We start from the raw sequence: 17587 nt of genomic DNA, 5'->3' as shown, positions 1-17587 counted from the left end.
AGAATTACACCAGATAGGACAGGAGAATTACACCAGATAGGACAGGAGGATTACACCAGATAGGACAGGAGAATTACACCAGATAGGACAGGAGAATTACACCAGATAGGACAGGAGAATTACACCAGATAGGACAGGAGAATTACACCAGATAGGACAGGAGCATTACACCAGATAGGACAGGAGAATTACACCAGATAGGACAGGAGAATTACACCAGATAGGACAGGAGAATTACACCAGATAGGACAGGAGGATTACACCAGATAGGACAGGAGGATTACACCAGATAGGACAGGAGAATTACACCAGATAGGACAGGAGGATTACACCAGATAGGACAGGAGGATTACACCAGATAGGACAGGAGAATTACACCAGATAGGACAGGAGAATTACACCAGATAGGACAGGAGAATTACACCAGATAGGACAGGAGAATTACACCAGATAGGACAGGAGAATTACACCAGGTAGGACAGACTGACCCTAGCCCCCCGGCACATATCTTATTGCAGCATAGATACTGGAGGCTGAAACAAGGGGGGTCGGGGGACACTGTGACCCCGTCTGACGAAATCCCCGGACAGGGCAAACCAGGCAGAATATAACCCCACCCACTTTGCCAAAGCACAGCCCCCACATCGCTAGAGGGATAACAACAGACCACCAACTTACTAACATATTGTACGTTTTGCTAATTCATAACATATTGTACGAATTTAAATTCGTAACATATACGTAACATATCATAAGAATTGTAATTTGTAACATATCATACGAAATGGACGATGGACAACCACAAATTAATACATACCATACAACACTTAACATATCATATTAAATGGAGTGTCTCGGATAAGAGTACAGAAAAATACAAAATGCTCTGAGACCAGATTGAGATACCATGTTCCCCTAACTAACGGAAAACTGGACACTCAAACATTAGGGGAAACATACGGGTAAAATTACAAAAAAGTTATCTCTCAATAGAATTGTTAGCTAGGAATGAATCGCTCTTTTCTCCTTCTCCTCCCTCTCTCTTCCAACTCCTCTTACCAAGTCATCTTTCTTTGAACTTTGAACTTTTGCAATATTTCAAACTTTACCAACAGAAAGACTTAATGAAAGTGTGAGTGCCGTAGATAGTAATGCGAAGGTTGATTTTGCAATGGAACAATCAATCCCTCTCTCCTTCTTCTCCTCCCTCTCTCTTCCAACTCCTCTTACCCAGGCATCTTTCTTCGAACTTTGAACTTTTGCAACATTTCAGAGCTCTCCTGGGCAGTTGATAGAGTACAAGCAAAGAAGTTAGGGAGCACCACACTCAGACCCAGCCTGCTGTGACCTTTGAACTCCTGTAATATGGCTTACTACATCCTAATCAGTAACAAAGAAGCACTGTGAAGTATGGTTAAAAAGGGTCTGCCACATTTGAAATCACATGCAATAGCAACACTATATCATGATGACTCTCAAGGAAAGGGCAATGTGGTGATTAAACAAATTCCTTACTATCTGAGGTAAGGTTAGGGGTTAGGTTAAGGTTAAAGGTTACATTATGGTTGGATAAATTGGATGTCTTATTAGTCAACACTTGCAACATGGCATGTCTTCCATGTCCCTGTTCAAATACTTTCATAATGCGTCATTAAGTAAGCACCAATTAGACATGACTGCACAGGTGAAAGCTATTCACCTGTCCAAGTGCAAAAGGTCTGATAAACACAGAATCCTTATGTCTGGGGTAGAAAGACAGATGGACAGCAACAACAGACTCTATTCCCCCCCCCCCCTCTCTCACACACACACACACACACACACACACACACACACACACACACACACACACACACACACACACACACACACACACACACACACACACCACACACACACACACACACACACACACACACACACACACATATGCAAAGACACCCTGTTGTCACACTCCCCCTCCAGAGCCTCACTCTCATCATCATTCCTATACTCATTTACTCCTACCAACCACAGGACTCAGAGGAGCTACAACTGGCTCTGTCAATGAACAGTGACAAGGTGTTGTTCTTTGGGTTTTTCTCCTCCCTCTCTCGCCTTCCGGGAACACTAATTGGCCACATGCAGAGTAATGTGACCAATCGAATCATCCTCGGCAGAGAGCCGGAGCTGCAGATCGGAAGAGCAGAGCGTTGGGCTCAGTCCGGCTCCCACGCCGAAGAGTTCCTGGGGTGACACTTTCTTTTTCCTCCCTTTACCTCGGGAATACCTTGGGATTTACCCCCCATCTTCTCATCCCAAGGATTTGGTAGTTTTCCCGCCCCTGGCCTCGCCTCCTGCCCGCCCTCGGATCAGCGCTCGGGTGAAAAGGGCACCATCAGAGGGGTGATCGCTGGCCCTGGTGCTACACTACGGTGAGTAACCTTACGGACGGACAGGGAGTAAGACGATCCCGGCCACTGAGAGGGAGAGAGAGAGGGTGATACTAGACTGTGTGAGAGAGACAGATAGAGAGACAGAGCGAGAGACAGAGACAGAGAGAGATAAACAGAGATAGAGAGAGAGCGAGAGAGAGAGAGAGAGAGACAGAGAGAGAGAGCGACAGGGAGAGACAGAGATAGAGAGAGAGTCAGAGAGGAGACACAGAGAGAGAGAGAAGTGAGACTGTGGTGCATCACTACAGAAAAAACTGTAAAATCCTTCCCAAAATTTTTTGACTTTCAACTTTAAATTGTAAGATTGATTTTGTGCAATGTTCTTGAACATTGTGCAAGAACTTGACCTGCGGAATCACCGATTTCAGCTAAACTTAACCAAGACTGTGTCTACTGTCAATAATGTACATGTAAATGAATACATAAACACAGCTTGTACCCTCGGAGACCCTAGACTGAAGAAGTCAAATAACAGGTCAACTTTTTCCAGCTAGAAGTAACAAAATGGGTGTTTCTTTTCATGTTTAACACATGTTAGATATAGGCCTAAGTAGGACAAAGGCAGGTCAACTTGCACAACCTGTCCAACTCTGTTTTATAACCACAGAGAAAGCATTTACAGGATTTATCTATACATAACTGAGCGTATGTAACTGTTTAGCTCTGGGTGGTTAACAGGTTCACCACCCTTGTTCTCAGTGGATCTCTATGGGGATGGGGGTAAAGCTGGACATTAGAGTGGGGAGTGGAATTTCCATCCATATGCTATTAAACAACACGCTAGTGGAGGGTGAAATCGGAGGACAAGTAAAACAGCCTCCTCCTACATATACCTATACCCCTTAAACTTTGACACCTAAGACAAACACTCAATAACATGCTAGTAATGTGTTATCTACAATTAGCTTATCTGTGGGAAAATGGCAAAACTCCCCTGCACCCCACTTTGCAGTATCATCGTTGGCTAAACTAAGCTATAGCCTAGGGAGCTATGTAGCCCAGCTACAGTATTTCCAACCAACAACCCCAAACTATCTCAGCAGCCTCTGAGCCCCGACATCCATCCACACTGAGAGCACACAGACAGAGTGCTGTTTGTTAGCATCATCTGATAGCTGCCGCTATCCCACACACACACTGGGGAGAAAAGGGCCAGGCCCAACAGACATGGGGGGATATGGGAGATTGTTAACCACTGTTTGTGTGTGATTGTGTATCTATGTGATTGTGTGTGTATGTGATTGTGTGTCTATGTGATTGTGTGTGTGTGTGTTTGCCTCCCCTGCACGCCGTATGCCCCTCATGTGACGGCCTCTCTGATGGCCTCTCTCAAGCTGGCATCCCGCCACCTCAGGAAAATGAAGCACTTCTTACTGCACCAACACATAGCCATACTTACTATTACCCTATAGAATTTCTGTAATAACAGTCCCATGCTTGGCCTAGAGAACAGAAGCGGTAGCTAGCAGCTAGCCTCCGCAGCCTGACTTGTAGCCTGTGCCAGAGATTAGTTCTGACTGTAAAGAATCTGTCATTGAATTAGCCAACATAAGTGCATCAAAATTCCCCATTTAATGATACACAATTATAGAGGTGGAAAAAGTACACAATTGTCATACTTGAGTAAAAGTAAAGATACCTTAATAGAAAGTTACTCAAGTAAAAGTGAAAGTCAGCCGGTAAAATACTACTTGAGTAAAAGTCTAAAAGTATTTGGTTTTAAATATACTGAAGTATCAAAAGTAAATGTAGTTGCTAAAATATACTTAACTATCAAAGTAAAAGTAAAAGTATAAATCGTTTAAAATTCCTTATATTAAGCAAAGCAGACGGGACCCATTTTCTTGTTTTTAAAATGTATGGACAGCCAGCGGCACACGCCCACACTCAGACATGATTTACAAAAGATGCATTTGTGTTTAGTGAGTCCGCCAGGCCAGAGGCAGTAGGGATGACCACGTGTTCTCTTGATAAGTGCTTGAATTTGACAATTTTCCTGTCCCGTTAAGCATTCAAAGTACTTTTGGTAGTCAGGGAAAATGTATGAAGTATAAAGTGCAATATTGTCTTCAGGAATGTAGTGAAGTAAAAGTAAAAGTAGTCAAAAATATATATAGTAATGTAAAGTACAGATACCCCAAAAAACTACTTAAGTAGCACTTTAAAGTATTTTTACTTAAGTACTTTACACCACTGCACAATTATAATGTTGATGAATAAAATCCCTTAGAAACATAGAGTTACTCCAGCGAGGCTCCCACGACATTTAGCAACGATTTAATATTTTGTAACTGTCCTGGTGTGTAGTCAAGGCTCAGGGCTAGTTTTTACTACCAAGTGTAATTTTATCCCTTTGATACACAGAAAAACGATAACACGATTTTACTGTGTGAACTGTACAGACATTGTACAGCTTTTGACATTTACATTATTTAAGTGTTTTTGTATCAAAGGAACAGCTTTGTTAGCTGTATATTCCATCTATACTTACAGACAGTGCAGGGTGCACAGTTTACAGGCTAAAGTTATAAACAGAACAATTTCTTCGCCAAGCATCCCTTTAAGTCCCTCTGGTCCATGATGTGAGTTAGATACAGCACTTAAAAAACTATTTTGTAAAATGTATGTGCAATGTTTTCTCAGCTCATCTCTTACAGCTAGCTATACATACACAATGCAAACAAGAGACTTCATAAAAAGCATATTTAATCTCAGATAAACCTCAAACATCATCATACTCTATTCTTGGTGAACCATGTCCGAGTTCTGACGGAAAAATTCTAAAAACATCCCATCATATAGTCTACAGTCAGTACATGAGGAGGGTGTATATTATTTGTCCAAGTGATCATCCATAAAGCATACTAACATGTTGCTGAACAAGACTAGAGAACAGATGGGAGAGAGAAGTCCCAGTCTGGTACTGTAGTGATTATTACTGAGTCTGTTCCTCCAAGATTAAACTCACCACATTCCTGCTCTGCATGTCGCTGTGTTCCACTGACAGATACCCCACTGAGTACTTCTCTAATCACCTGCAACAACATTCTAGACGTTTCTGGAAGTTTCTGTCTCTCTCTGTCTGTCCCCCTATGTACATAACTAACTGCATAACAATGTTAAAGTGGAATTGTAAAGTCAAAGTTGTCCATGTTTATAAAGTTATTATAAACGCTCTTCTATGATTCTTGGCATAATTATGTTTGTTTCCAGATACCTTCATCCTGACCTGCCCACTTGCCTCCCCTCGACCCCTCACCTCCCTGTAACCATGACAACCAAAACGACCAATGACCTGGACGGGAACAAGGTCTCCTCCTCCCCTCTCCTGTTGTCCACATCATCCCCGTCCTACCTGTCTTGCCAGCGTCTGGTGACCAAGGACGGTCACTGCGCCCTGCGCTCCGCCCCTCCCTCTCCTGGCCTGTGGCCCTCCTGGGCCTCGGCCTCTGCCTGGGTGCTAGCCCTACAGGTAAAATAAATGAGTTGACACACACCCTAAATAGTTGAAGAGGGGCTGCTGACTAAACGGAAAAGTAAACTTAAAATCAAAAGTTACACACAGACACTCTATGCGCCGGATTCGCAGACATAGATTAAGACTAGTCCTGGATTTAAACTCTCAATTGAGAATATCCATTGAACTTGATTATTAGACCAGGATCCGGCTTTATCTCTGTCTGGGAAACCAGCAATAATTGAATGGGTATATACACCCTGGCTCTCCCATGCAGGACCTGTGGGGGGCAGTGGTGTGCCTGCGCTGGCGCTGGGTCCTCTTGGCCTTCTGCACCTCCTTTGTGGCCCACTGGCTGCTGTTCGCCTGCCTGTGGTACCTACTGGCCCACCTCAATGGAGACCTGGCGGTGGAGGACCACGACGCTCCTCCAGAGGGACACGTGGTGTGTGTCAAACACATCACCAGCTTCACCGCAGCCTTCTCCTTCTCCCTGGAGACCCAGCTGACCATTGGGTACGGCACCATGTTCCCCAGTGGGGACTGTCCCAGCGCTATAGCCCTGCTGGCGGTTCAGATGCTGCTGGGGCTCATGCTGGAAGCCTTCATCACAGGTACTTTCTAATGGAGAGGATCACTTCTCTTTCTCACTTTCTCAGTTTGTTTTTGGACCTTTCAATGCTGAGGGCACAGCTGTTTGGTCTTCATCTTCATTATTTTATTTTATTGTTTATATTCGGTCTTTGTTTCACCGGGTCTCTTGAGATTAAAAAAAATAAAACTTACATAATTCTAAGGAAAACGACTGATATGTACATCTTCACTCTCTCTCTCACCCATCCCCGCTCTTCAGGTGCGTTTGTGGCTAAGATCGCCCGTCCCCAGAAACGTGCCGGGGCCATCCAGTTCAGCCCCCAGGCGGTGGTGGGTCAGCACCAGGGCCAGCTCTGCCTCATGTTCCGGGCCACCAACCTTCTGCGCCGCCCCCTGGTGGACGTGGAGGTCAGTGCCGTCCTGTATGAAGAGAGAGACGACCAGGTCCTGCACCAGACCAACCTGGACTTCCAGCTGGACCGGCTGGGCCCCCGCCCCTGTCCATTCTTCATCTTCCCCCTCACCTTCTACCACATCCTGGACCGCCACAGCCCCCTTTACCCAGCCCTGCGTGAGGGCAGCGCCAGCCACTTTGAGCTAGTGGTGTTTCTCTCCGCCTCACAGGAGGGCACGGGCGACGCCTGCCAGAAAAGAACGTCCTACCTGCGCCAGGAGATCCAGTTTGAGCGGCGCTTCGTGCCCGCCATGGGGCTGGACAAGCATGGCAGGTACCAGGTGAGCAGTCAGCACTTTGGCATGGCCCACTGCAAGGAGTCGCTGGACAAGGAGTGTGTGGTGCAGATCAACGGGGATGGGAGTGACAGGATGGAGTAAGGGAGGGAAAGGAGGAGGGTAGAAGGGAAAGAGGGTAATAGCTGAGAGGAGTAAGGGACAGAGACAACGTGGGATGGATGGGTTCCAGGGTTTACAATATGTGTGTGTGTGTGTGTGTGTGTGTGTGTGTGTGTGTGTGTGTGTGTGTGTGTGTGTGTGTGTGTGTGTGTGTGTGTGTGTGTGTGTGTGTGTGTGTGTCTGTGTGTGAAGGAGGGTAGCAACATAGGGATAGAGATAGGGGCAGAAAGGGAGAGTTAGGGCCATTATGGGAGGGACAGGTTTCTATGGCTCTGCTACCTGGTATCTGCTACCTACTTTTTATAGTCCCGTGTCCCTTCAAACATTCAACCTCCAGCTGTGTACCCCCTCTAGCACCAAGGTCATCGCACTCTCAAATGTTGTTTTTTGCCATCATTGTAAGCCTGCCACATACGATACATGTATTAAACATAAGAATGAGTGTGTTTTTGTCACAACCCGGCTCGTGGGAATTGACAAAGAGCTCTTATAGGACCAGGGCACAAATAATAATATAATGATAATCAATAATTTAGCCTTTGCTTACATATAAAACCTTATTTGTTCATAGAAAATTGTGAATTACTCACCACAGGTTAATGAGAAGGGTGTGCTTGAAAGGATGCACATAACTCTTCAATGTTGGGTTGTATTGGAGAGAGTCTCAGTCTTAAATAATTTCCTGCACACAGTCTGTGCCTGTATTTAGTTTTCATGCTAGTGAAGGCTGAGAATCCAGTCTCACATAGGTACGTGGTTGCAAAGGGCATCAGTGTCTTAACAGCGCGATTTGCCTAGGCAAGATACTCTGAGCGCAGCCCTATCCAGAAATCTGGCAGTGGCTTCTGATTAAATTCAATTTCCACAGAACCGCTTGTTGCAATTTCGATGAGGCTCTCTTGTTCAGATTTCATTAAGTGGACTGGAGGCAGGGCATGAAAGGGATAACGAATTCAGTTGTTTGTGTCATCCGTTTTGGGAAAGTACCTGCGTAATTGCGCACCCAGCTCACTCAGGTGCTTCGCTATATCACTTTTGACATTGTCCGTAAGCTTGAGTTCATTTGCACACAAAAAATCATACAATGATGGAAAGACCTGTGTGTTGTCCTTGTTAATGCAGACAGAAAACAGCTCCAACTTCTTAATTTTGTCCCGCACATTGAATATAGTTGTGGAGAGTCCCTGTAATCCTAGATTCAGATCATTCAGGCAGAAAAAACATCACCCAGATAGGCCAGGTGTGTGAGAAACTCATCATCATGCAAGCGGTCAGACAAGTGAAAATTATGGTCAGTAAAGAAAACTTTAAGCTTGTCTCTCAATTTAAAAAAATGTCTCAATACTTTGCCCCTTGATAACCAGCGCACTTCTGTATGTTGTAAAAGCGTTACATGGTCGCTGCCCATATCATTGCATAATGCAGAAAATACACGAGAGTTCAGAGGCCTTGCTTTAACAAAGTTTTCACTGTAGTGTCTAAAACGTCTTTCAAGCTATCAGGCATTCCCTTGGCAGCAAAAGCCTCTCTTATTTTATTTTAGTGTTTATATTCGGTCTTTGCAGTGTACCCAAGTGGCGTCGGGAGTAACTACTTGCACACGCGTTATCACTCAACTACAGTGAGGGAAAAAAGTATTTGATCCCCCCTGATCCCCTTTGATCCCCTGCTGATTTTGTACGTTTGCCCACTGACAAAGAAATGATCAGTCTATCATTTTAATGGTAGGTTTATTTGAACAGTGAGAGACAGAATAACAACAAAAAAATCCAGAAAAACGCATGTCAAAAATGTTATAAATTGATTTGCATTTTAATTAGGGAAATAAGTATTTGACCCTTCTGCAAACCATGACTTACTACTTGGTGGTAAAACCCTTGTTGGCAATCACAGAGGTCAGACGTTTCTTGTAGTTGGCCACCAGGTTTGCACACATCTCAGGAGGGATTTTGTCCCACTCCTCCGTGCAGGTCTTCTCCAAGTCATTAAGGTTTCGAGGCTGACGTTTGGCAACTCGAACCTTCAGCTCCCTCCACAGATTTTCTATGGAATTAAGGTCTGGAGACTGGCTAGGCCACTCCAGGTCCTTAATGTGCTTCTTCTTGAGCCACTCCTTTGTTGCCTTGGCCGTGTGTTTTGGGTCATTGTCATGCAGGAATACTCATCCACGACCCATTTTCAATGCCCTGGCTGAGGGAAGGAGGTTCTCACCCAAGATTTGATGGTACATGGCCCGTCCATCGTCCCTTTGATGCGGTGAAGTTGTCCTGTCCCCTTAGCAGAAAAACACCCCCAAAGCATAATGTTTCCACCTCCATGTTTGATGGTGGGGATGATGTTCTTGGGGTCATAGGCAGCATTCCTCCTCCTCCAAACACGGCGAGTTGAGTTGATGCCAAAGAGCTCCATTTTGGTCTCATCTGACCACAACACTTTAACCCAGTTGTCCTCTGAATCATTCAGATGTTCATTGGCAAACTTCAGACGGGCATGTATATGTGCTTTCTTGAGCAGGGGGACCTTGCGGGCGCTGCAGGATTTCAGTCCTTCACGGCGTAGTGTGTTACCAATTGTTTTCCTGGTGACTATGGTCCCAGCTGCCTTGAGATCATTGACAAGATCCTCCCGTGTAGTTCTGGGCTGATTCCTCACCGTTCTCATGATCATTGCAACTCCACGAGGTGAGATCTTGCATGAAGCCCCAGGCCGAGGGAGATTGACAGTTCTTTTGTGTTTCTTCCATTTGCGAATAATCGCACCAACTGTTGTCACCTTCTCACCAAGCTGCTTGGCGATGGTCTTGTAGCCCATTCCAGCCGTGTGTAGGTCTACAATCTTGTCCCTGACATCCTTGGAGAGCTCTTTGGTCTTGGCCATGGTGGAGAGTTTGGAATCTGATTGATTGATTGCTTCTGTGGACAGGTGTCTTTTTTATACAGGTTATGAGCTGAGATTAGGAGCACTCCCTTTAAGAGTGTGCTCCTAATCTCAGCTTGTTACCTGTATAAAAGACACCTGGGAGCCAGAAATCTTTCTGATTGAGAAGGGGTCAAATACTTATTTCCCTAATTAAAATGCAAATCAATTTATAACATTTTTGACATGCGTTTTTCTGGATGTTTTAGTTGTTATTCTGTCTCTCACTGTTCAAATAAACCTACCATTAAAATTATAGACTGATCATTTCTTTGTCAGTGGGCAAACGTACAAAATCAGCAGGGGATCAAATACTTTTTTCCCTCACTGTATGTCTCCCTGTCATGGCTTTTGTGCCGTCAGTACAGATACCAACAGATCTTGACCACCAAAGTCCATTTGATGTCACAAAGCTGTCCAGTACTTTAAAAATATCCTCTCATGTTGTCCTGGTTTCCAGTGGTTTGCAGAAGAGGATGTCTTCCTTAATTGACTCCCCATAAACGTAACGGACATATACCAGGAGCTGTGCCAGGCCCGCCACGTCTGTTGACTCATCCAGCTGTAACGCATATAATTCACTGGCTTGTATGCAAGCAGTAATTGTTTCAAACCATCTCCTGCAATGTCACTGATACGTCGTGAAACAGTGTTGGTTGATGAAGGCATTGTCTGTATAGTTTTTGTTGGCCTTTTCCCCAGCATTGTCCCAGCCATATCCGCGGCAGCAGGAAGAATTAAGTCTTCCACAATAGTATGGGGCTTGCCTGTCCTAGCCATTCAGTAGCTCACCATATAAGACGCTTCTAGCCCCTTCTTATTAATGGTATCTGTTGCTTTTATACGTCTTACTACTCGAAAGTCGTCTTTATTCTCGCTCAAAAAACTCCCGTGGATTATTTTTCAAATGGTCATGTTCCATTTCTAAATGCCTGTGCAAGAGTGAAGGTTTCTCGCGAGAGAGTAACGGTTAACGTGATTGGATGTTAATTATTTGACTAGGCTACCTGTACTTGACGTTGTGTTGTTATTTCGCTGAACATTAGATGGTTTAATTAGATTTTTGGCAGTGAAACGAGGCTACTCAGGCGAGAAAAAGAATTCACCCAAATGTATAGCCCCGTTGGAAAATATAAATGTACTGGGAATCACATTTTTATTTGGCGTACCCCCGACGGCATTGCACGTACCCCAGTTTGGGAATACCTGGTCTAGTGGAATAAAGAATACTAGATTGTAGAACATGTTCTAGCTACCTGAGAACTCTAGAACCAACAGTTACATTCACTGCCATGAAGGATGATATTCCACAATCAATAACACTACGCTGCTATGGAATACACTCTGGCTGCATTTACACAGGCAGCCAAAATCTGATCTTCTGTCCAATTATTTGCAAAAGAGATTTTCGTGGTAATATTTTAAAAATAATTATCAGAATTCGGCTGTCTGTGTAAACGCAGCCTCTGTAATGTAGATGATCCCACTTTGAAAGGTGACAACTCAATGTCTTCAATAATTTTAAGCTGAGGTATCATGCGTTAGAAGATATCAGTTCATTTAACTGCAAATGTATTACATTACTGCCTTAAATGTTTGAGAAATCTTCACTGAAATCAGTGTGTGTCTATTTACGCCAAATATTAGCCAAAGATGAAATGTAATACTATGTTATACATTGATTACACATGTTCAATATGTAAAATGCTATGGCTTTAGATTGAGCACTTTAGTGATAGGCTAAACATTTGGAGAAAGATATAAGTAGATCATCTTTATATTTTCCCTTTGAATTTATGTAAAGACAAAAATCACTATTACATCATGCATGTATGTATGCATTTTGAGTCAACAGCAAAACACAAAGATTAAAGAGTAAATGGAAATAATGTTATGGAAAGAAAGAGAGATGAAATCTTATTGTATCATAATACATGTTCCAATGGCTTGTACAGTGTACATTACATGTAATAAAATAATATTTTCTGAACAATTCAAATGGAGAAACAATACTTGTTCATACTTTCTCTATACTTCATTTCACAGAATCTCTCACAATACCCAATGTTTTACTAAATAACATAATATTCTATACATGTTGAATGTGGATGACAATTGGCTACAAAATGTAATCTTGTATGGCGATGAGGGTATTACAGCTGGGTGTGTACGTTACTATATCAAGTCAGCTACCATGCTGCCCCCTGTCTTTCCTCACCGGTACTGTGCAACAGCCGTTTGAAACTTATCAGACCAGCAAACTATATGACATCATTAGAATACACACATTATTGAGAAAGCACACAGAATGTGATTACCATTGTTTTATTTATGGAAAAATACAATACATCCATTTCCTTTTAATTTCAGAACACATAAGACAACATATTGCTACAGTGTTACATGATGGCATGTTTCTAGAAATTAAACAAACATGGATTACAGGTCAATATTCAATATAATAGTACAATCTGCCAAAAGTAAAAACGTTGATTCACAGAGTGATTTTGAAAATGTTTCAACAGAACAAAATGTCGAGAAATTGTTTTTGACACAGGTATTGTAACATTCCTTTAACTTCTACACATCAATTGGTCAATACATTGCTCCACAAAACCTTTTCAGTAATGTACATCAAACAATTAAATTACTAATGGAAAATAGAAAAATCTATTTCCTTAAAATAGGCATGACCTCACTGTTTTAAAATATGTGATAATATTGTGTATAATAGCTAATATAATCATGTTAATTAGAACAATAATATCAACTAATCATAATAGCCATATCATAACAATAACCGTATTAGCAATCTCTTGCATTATTCAATAAAATATTCTTATTAGTGTATCCAGGGAAGCTGTGGAACTACTTTAAAACCTCCCTTTCTGTGCATGTAAGTCTGCGTGTGATCATGGATGTTTTAGTGTGTGTGTGTGTGTGTGTGTGTGTGTGTGTGTGTCTACTGTGTTAAGAGCAGAAGGCAGACTGCAGCTCTTTGAAAGCAGCCTGTCTCTGTTTCCTATCTAGCTCCTGTCTCTTCCGTTCCTCCTGCTCCTCTCGGATCTCAGCCTCAAACTTACTGCCCACCTTCAGAGCCTGCACCTGCACCATACAACACACTTAGATCTACAATCCAGCAAGGATTATATAACACCACTCTAAATCTGTACCTGAAACATTGGATGATGTAACAGACTCAAAAACAGCACAGAACACACACACTGTCACTGCATTTCTCTTTCTATCCACTAGAGGTTGGATGTGGCGTAAGACATGCTGAAGTAGAATCCTGTTATGATGGGAAAGATGAGGAATAAATCAGGCCAGCTAATGCACGTCAGTTCTTAAAATAGCTGAGTGCTTGTGACCCGTATACTGTGACCTGCATTTCCTCAAGTCTTCACAACTATACATCTGGGACACATGTCACACAACCTCCCCTTGTCCAATCAACCTGGTTCATCATGGGCATTGATTCTATAACATTGACACATAACCAACATTTTCTCACACATACATACACTATCGTTTAAAAGTTTGGGATACTTAAATGTCCTTGTTTTCCATGAAAACATACATGAAATTAGTTGCAAAATGAATAGTCAAGACGTTGACAAGGTTATAAATTATGATTTTTAATTGAAATAATAATTGTGTCCTTCAAACTTTGCTTCCCTCAAAGAATTATCCATTTGCAGCAATTACAGCTTTGCAGATCTTTGGTATTTTAGTTGTCAATTTGTTGAGGTAATCTGAAGAGATTTCATCCCATGCTTCCTGAAGCACCTCCCACAAGTTGGATTGGCTTGATGGGCACTTCTTACGTACCATACGGTCAAGCTGCTCCCACAACAGCTCAATAGGGTTGAGATCTGGTGACTGTGCTGGCCACTCCATTATAGACAGAATACCAGCTGACTGCTTCTTCCCTAAATAGTTCTTGCATAGTTTGGAGCTGTGCTTTGGGTCATTGTCCTGTTGTAGGAGGATATTGGCTCCAATTAAGCGCCGTCCACAGGGTATGGCATGGCGTTGCAAAATGGAGTGACAGCCTTCCTTCTTCAAGATCCCTTTTACCCTGTGCAATTCTCCAAATTTATCACCACCAAAGCACCCCCAGACCATCATATTGCCTCCACCATGCTTGACAGATGACGTCAAGCACTCCTCCAGCATCTTTTCATTTTTTCTGCATCTAACGAATGTTCTTCTTTGTGAGCAGAACACCTCAAATTTAGATTAGTCTGTCCATAACTGTTTTTTCCAATCTTCCTCTGTCCAGTGTCTGTGTTCTTTTGCCAATCTTAATCTTTATTTTTATTGGCCAGTCTGAGATATGGCTCTTTGCAACTCTGCCTAGAAGGCCAGCATTCCGGAGCATTCCTCTTCACTGGTGTTTCACTGGTGTTTGCGGGTACTATTTAATGAAGCTGCCAGTTGAGGACTTGTGATGTGTCTGTTTCTCAAACTAGACACTCTAATGTACTTGCTCAGTTGTGCACTGGGGCTTCCCACTCCTCTTCTATTCTGGCTAGAGCCAGTTTGCGCTGTTCTGTGAAGGGAGTAGTACACAGCGTTGTACCAGATCTTCAGTTTCTTGGCAAATTCTCGCATTGAATACCCTTCAATTCTCAGAACAAGAATAGACTGACTAGTTTCAGAAGAAAGGTCTTAGTTTCTGGCCATTTTGAGCCTGTAATCAAACCCACAAATGCTGATGCTCCAGATACTCAACTAGTCTAAAGAAGGCCAGTTGTATTGCTTCTTTAATCAGGACAACAGTTTTCAGCTGTGCTAACATAATCGCAAAAGGGTTTTCTAATGATCAATTATCCTTTTAAAATGATCAACTTGGATTAGCTAACACAACGTGCCATTGGAACACAGGAGTGGTAGTTACTGATAATTGGTCTCTGTACGCCTATGTAGATATCCCATTAAAAATCAGGCGTATCCAGCTACAAAAGTCATGTACAACATTAACAATGTATTAACACTGTATTTCTGATCAATTTTATGTTATTTTAGTGGACAAAAAAATTGCTTTTCTTTCAAAAACAAGGACATTTCTAAGTGACCCCAAACTTTTGAACGGTAGTGTACATATATACATACAGTACCAGTCAAAAGGTTGGACACACCTACTCATTTAAGGGTTTTCTTTATTTTTGCTATTTTCTACATTGTAGAAAAATAGTGAATACATCAAAACTATGAAATAACACATATGGAATCACGTAATAACCAAAAAAGTGTTCAACAAAATATATTTCATATTTGAGATTCTTCAAAGTAGCCACCCTTTGCCTTGATGACAGCTTTGCAAACTCTTGGAATTCTCTCAACCAGATTAATGAGGTAGTCACCTGGAAGACATTTCAATTAAAAGGTGTGCCTTGTTAAAAGTTCATTTGTGGAATATTTCCTTCTAATGCATTTGAGCCAATCAGGTGTGTTGTGACAAGGTATGTGTAGTATACCGAAGATAACCCTATTTGGTAAAAGACCAAGTCCATATTATGGCAAGAACAGCTCAAAAAAGCAAAGAGAAACAACTGTCCATCATTACTTTAAGACATGAAGGTAGGTCAAATCTGAAAATGTCAAGTACTTTGAAACTTTCTTCAAGTGCAGTTGCAAATACCATCAAGCGCTATGATGAAACTGGCTCTCATGAGGACCGCCACATGAAAGGAAGACCAAGAGTTACAGTGGGGGGAAAAAGTATTTGATCCCCTGCTGATTTTGTACGTTTGCACACTTACAAAGAAATGATCAGTCTATAATTGTAATAGTAGGTTTATTTGAACAGTGAGAGACAGAATAACAACAAAAAAATCCAGAAAAACGCAGGTCAAAAATGTTATAAAATGATTTGTATTTTAATGAGGGAAATAAGTATTTGACTCCTCTGCAAAACATGACTTAGTACTTGGTGGCAAAACCCTTGTTGGCAATCACAGAGGTCAGACGTTTCTTGTAGTTGGCCACCAGGTTTGCACACATCTCAGGAGGGATTTTGTCCCACTCCTCTTTGCAGATCTTCTCCAAGTCATTAAGGTTTCGAGGCTGACGTTTGGCAACTCGAACCTTCAGCTCCCTCCACAGATTTTCTATGGGATTAAGGTCTGGAGACTGGCTAGGCCACTCCAGGACCTTAATGTGCTTCTTCTTGAGCCATTCCTTTGTTGCCTTGGCCGTGTGTTTTGGGTCATTGTCATGCAGGAATACCCATCCACGACCCATTTTCAATGCCCTGGCTGAGGGAAGGAGGTTCTCACCCAAGATTTGACGATACATGGCCCCGTCCATCGTCCCTTTGATGCTGTGAAGTTGTCCTGTCCCCTTAGCAGAAAAACACCCCCAAAGCATAATGTTTCCACCTCCATGTTTGATGGTGGGGATGGTGTTCTTGGGGTCATAGGCAGCATTCCTCCTCCTCCAAACACGGCGAGTTGAGTTGATGCCAAAGAGCTCCATTTTGGTCTCATCTGACCACAACACTTTAACCCAGTTGTCCTCTGAATCATTCAGATGTTCATTGGCAAACTTCAGACGGGCATGTATATGTGCTTTCTTGAGCAGGGGGACCTTGCGGGCGCTGCAGGATTTCAGTCCTTCACGGCGTAGTGTGTTACCAATTGTTTTCCTGGTGACTATGGTCCCAGCTGCCTTGAGATCATTGACAAGATCCTCCCGTGTAGTTCTGGGCTGATTCCTCACCGTTCTCATGATCATTGCAACTCCACGAGGTGAGATCTTGCATGAAGCCCCAGGCCGAGGGAGATTGACAGTTCTTTTGTGTTTCTTCCATTTGCGAATAATCGCACCAACTGTTGTCACCTTCTCACCAAGCTGCTTGGCGATGGTCTTGTAGCCCATTCCAGCCGTGTGTAGGTCTACAATCTTGTCCCTGACATCCTTGGAGAGCTCTTTGGTCTTGGCCATGGTGGAGAGTTTGGAATCTGATTGATTGATTGCTTCTGTGGACAGGTGTCTTTTTTATACAGGTTATGAGCTGAGATTAGGAGCACTCCCTTTAAGAGTGTGCTCCTAATCTCAGCTTGTTACCTGTATAAAAGACACCTGGGAGCCAGAAATCTTTCTGATTGAGAAGGGGTCAAATACTTATTTCCCTAATTAAAATGCAAATCAATTTATAACATTTTTGACATGCGTTTTTCTGGATGTTTTAGTTGTTATTCTGTCTCTCACTGTTCAAATAAACCTACCATTAAAATTATAGACTGATCATTTCTTTGTCAGTGGGCAAACGTACAAAATCAGCAGGGGATCAAATACTTTTTTCCCTCACTGTATGTCTCCCTGT

The 17587-nt window shown here is 42.7% G+C and overlaps 1 protein-coding gene across 1 annotated transcript; it reads left to right on the top strand.

The window, feature by feature from the left end:
• The first annotated feature begins 2010 nt into the window (after positions 1-2010).
• Positions 2011-12253, top strand: kcnj13 (potassium inwardly rectifying channel subfamily J member 13). The gene is made up of 4 exons (XM_014163349.3): positions 2011-2414; positions 5649-5907; positions 6170-6506; positions 6746-12253. Exons 2-4 carry the CDS (start codon positions 5707-5709, stop codon positions 7318-7320), a joined length of 1113 nt encoding a protein of 370 aa, XP_014018824.1. The 5' UTR covers positions 2011-2414; positions 5649-5706; the 3' UTR covers positions 7321-12253.
• Positions 12254-17587: the final 5334 nt, after the last annotated feature.

The sequence above is a fragment of the Salmo salar genome, chromosome 20 (assembly GCF_965601325.2).
Source record: "Salmo salar chromosome 20, fSalSal1, whole genome shotgun sequence".
NCBI classification, from domain to species: Eukaryota; Metazoa; Chordata; class Actinopteri; order Salmoniformes; family Salmonidae; genus Salmo; species Salmo salar.
This window is presented reverse-complemented; position numbering and strand designations above follow the sequence as displayed.

Bases quoted from the DNA above. Each gene is read 5' to 3' on its own strand.
- kcnj13 (XM_014163349.3), top strand. From the start codon at position 5,707: ATGACAACCAAAACGACCAATGACCTGGACGGGAACAAGGTCTCCTCC. The intron at 5,908-6,169 runs GTAAAATAAATG...TCTCCCATGCAG, and splicing joins CCTGGGTGCTAGCCCTACAG to GACCTGTGGGGGGCAGTGGT. The intron at 6,507-6,745 runs GTACTTTCTAAT...CCCGCTCTTCAG, and splicing joins GCTGGAAGCCTTCATCACAG to GTGCGTTTGTGGCTAAGATC.